Source organism: Penaeus chinensis, chromosome 4, assembly GCF_019202785.1.
Source record: "Penaeus chinensis breed Huanghai No. 1 chromosome 4, ASM1920278v2, whole genome shotgun sequence".
NCBI lineage: Eukaryota > Metazoa > Arthropoda > Malacostraca > Decapoda > Penaeidae > Penaeus > Penaeus chinensis.
In genome coordinates this window covers 28,253,995-28,256,677 of record NC_061822.1, presented here as the reverse complement: position 1 = coordinate 28,256,677, position 2,683 = coordinate 28,253,995, and the positions used below count along the sequence as shown (strand labels likewise).

The following is a 2,683-nucleotide window of genomic DNA, read 5'->3' as shown; positions in this document are numbered from 1 at the left end:
TAGTTGTGTTCATTTTGTTTGAGACTCATTTTCGCCCCATGCAAATGTCTGTGCATGACAAATTTGCCGTGTTGATAATTGCCGCTTTGATGGTGAGGAACTTTAGACAAGATCACAGCTTCTCAGATTCGCTAATCTCGGTTCCTCCCTCCTCAGCCGCACTGGAGCAAACGCCGACGCAACCGCATGCGGAGCGACGCTGCGGCCGTGATCGCCCTCAGCAAGTCCCGGGGCCGCCTGCTGTCGCCGAGCCCGCAGGTGACGGCCCAGACGAGCACGAGCGTGGCTGCGCAGCCCGACACGGCGGCGCTGGTGGAGAACGAGGCGGTGATCGTATACGACGAGAGGACGGCCCTGTGAAGGCGTCGCCGAAGAGTCGGCTCGGTCGCGCGTACCTGAAGGGCTGTTATTTCATGCGATCTGCAGCGAAGAGTCACTGGAGGATGTTTGTCCAGCTGAGTGCCACGTGAACCTCCCCGTTGCCATCTGGAGTAATTTAGGATGTAAGGAAATGTCTCTGAGTGGTCAGCCTCGGCCAGAACACAAGCGGCAGTTGCGCGAGACGCGCATTTGTCACCGAGCGGCTTCGGAGTCCAATAGACGTAGCACTAATTACCTGAGATGTGGCACCATCTGTGTGTATGGCTGTGTGTGAGAGTGAGTGTTGATCTCTGTGCATTATGTCAGACTACAGTGCAAGTTTTCCTGGCCGATAAATTAGTCCCAGACGCATTTCGATCCTCGCACCAGGAAGTCTAGCTCAAACGACTGCACTTTTGGCACTGTGAATACTTTGATGTCTCGCTCCATGTGGCAACTTGTATTGCGAAATCAGCTGTTTTGGTGAGAGATGAAGACTCGGTTGTCTTTAAGGATAAATAACTTCAACCTGTACACAGATTGCTGTCAGATCAGAGTGAATTAACAACGTGAATAATGTACAACACAAAACCTTGATTTGTCGTGACATTTGAATAACGTTATATATCAAGTGTGTTTTCACATATTAATCTTCCTCGGAACCCAGTGTCAATCCGAGGGAACTTGTATAAATAATGTAATATAAGCCTATTGAACACAGACAACACAGTAACTAGCCGTGTAAAAATAAAGCCGTTTACAGTAGATTTTGTACATCAAATTTTTACTAAATATACAACCCATACCTCATCCCCCGGGCGTGTGACGATGACGTGGAGTGAGGACCTGTGTGATGCTCTCTTCCCGCTGGACACAAGACTGACATCATTTCGCTGTGTAATGTGAGGCAGGACTCAGTCTACTCTTGACTTCATCTGTGGAGACGTGTGTGAATACATCGTCCAGACTCATGCTAGGATTATGCTGTAGGTTCATTTTTTTTCTCCCAGAGACCATATAACCCGAAGCCATACAGATTTATCAACTTTAAAATGTAATCCTCTTATGTTTGTTTTTTATACTATGATAATTAAATAATAACCCCATTTTTAATTCATATTAAAGCATATATATATATATATCCGGATATTTATATATATCTTCAACATTAAACTCCCCCTCCCCTCCCCCCTTATTAATGAACATAGGCCCCCCCCCTCCCCATTATACGCCAAGAGAAATCCGTCTTAGACAAGGTTTAGGTAAATCATTTAATATCTAGACCCAAGTAAACAATCCCGACCCAACCCCATGATCAGCCTAGCCAGTAACACATTAAGCTTAATTCGTAAGTGTTGGTTAAGACAATTTTTTTTTTTAAATGGAAGTTTAAAAAGAGTAAACAAAATAAAATGAAAATGTTGGAAGATGATGTATCGGAAAAGTATTTTGTATTGTGCTTTTCATGTGTGGAACTGTTAGCGAGCGGAATTTTTTAGTGCCTTGGATGACTGATGCTTTGTAGCTTGATGTGATTTAGACACTTTATGTCTTTTAATACCAACTTGTATGTTGTAAATTTAATGTATTATATTGTCATAGTTTATGTACAATAAAGACAAGAAATCTTTGTAAATTGGGTTTTCTTCTGACTTGATTTTTATCTGTTTTTTAAATACACGATGAAAAATATGCAGTATTTTGTGGCGTACAGTTTATAATGCATTTGTGGACATGCCCTTCATATCAAATACTGGAATATGTGTAGCAGAACAGAAAAAAAGGCATCGCTAAAAAAAAAAACCTTTCTAAAAAATGAAAATGCTTTTAGGAAAACAGGAACATTTACTTGAACTGAAAAGGGGGACTTAATATAGCTTTATAATATCTAGTCACAATTTGCTTTGGTTAAATCTCCTTCCAGATAAGCAGTTGAATAAACAATTATGAAAATAGTAATCAAACATTGACATTATTGTAGTGTTATTAGGAAGGATGTGCTGACAGCCTACAAGAACTTATAAAAATGTCTGAAGCTATAGAAAGCAGATAGCAAAATAGAGAGAAAGAGAGAGAGAGGGGGGGAGAAAGAGAAAGAGGGAGGGAGAAAGAGAGAGAGCGACAAGCAGACAGACAGAGAAAGGGAGAGAGAAAGAGGGAGGGAGAGAGCGAGAAAGAGAGAGAGAGACAGAAAGAGAGAAAGAGAGAAGAGAGAGAGAGAGAGAGAGAGAGAGAGAGAGAGAGAGAGAGAAGTAGAGAGAGAGAGAGAGAGAGAGAGAGACAGAGAGAGAGAGAAAGAGAGAGAGAGAGAAGGGGGGGAGAA

General features: G+C 42.3%; 1 protein-coding gene across 1 annotated transcript in view; it reads left to right on the top strand.

The window, feature by feature from the left end:
- LOC125025260 overlaps positions 1 to 1,990 on the top strand; it is a 19,024-nt gene extending 17,034 nt beyond the window's left edge. The window contains exon 10 of the mRNA XM_047613231.1: positions 157 to 1,990. Coding sequence (XP_047469187.1) covers positions 157 to 360 — 204 coding nt within the window. The 3' untranslated portion in view covers positions 361 to 1,990. The remainder of the gene's footprint in view (positions 1 to 156) is intronic.
- Positions 1,991 to 2,683: the final 693 nt, after the last annotated feature.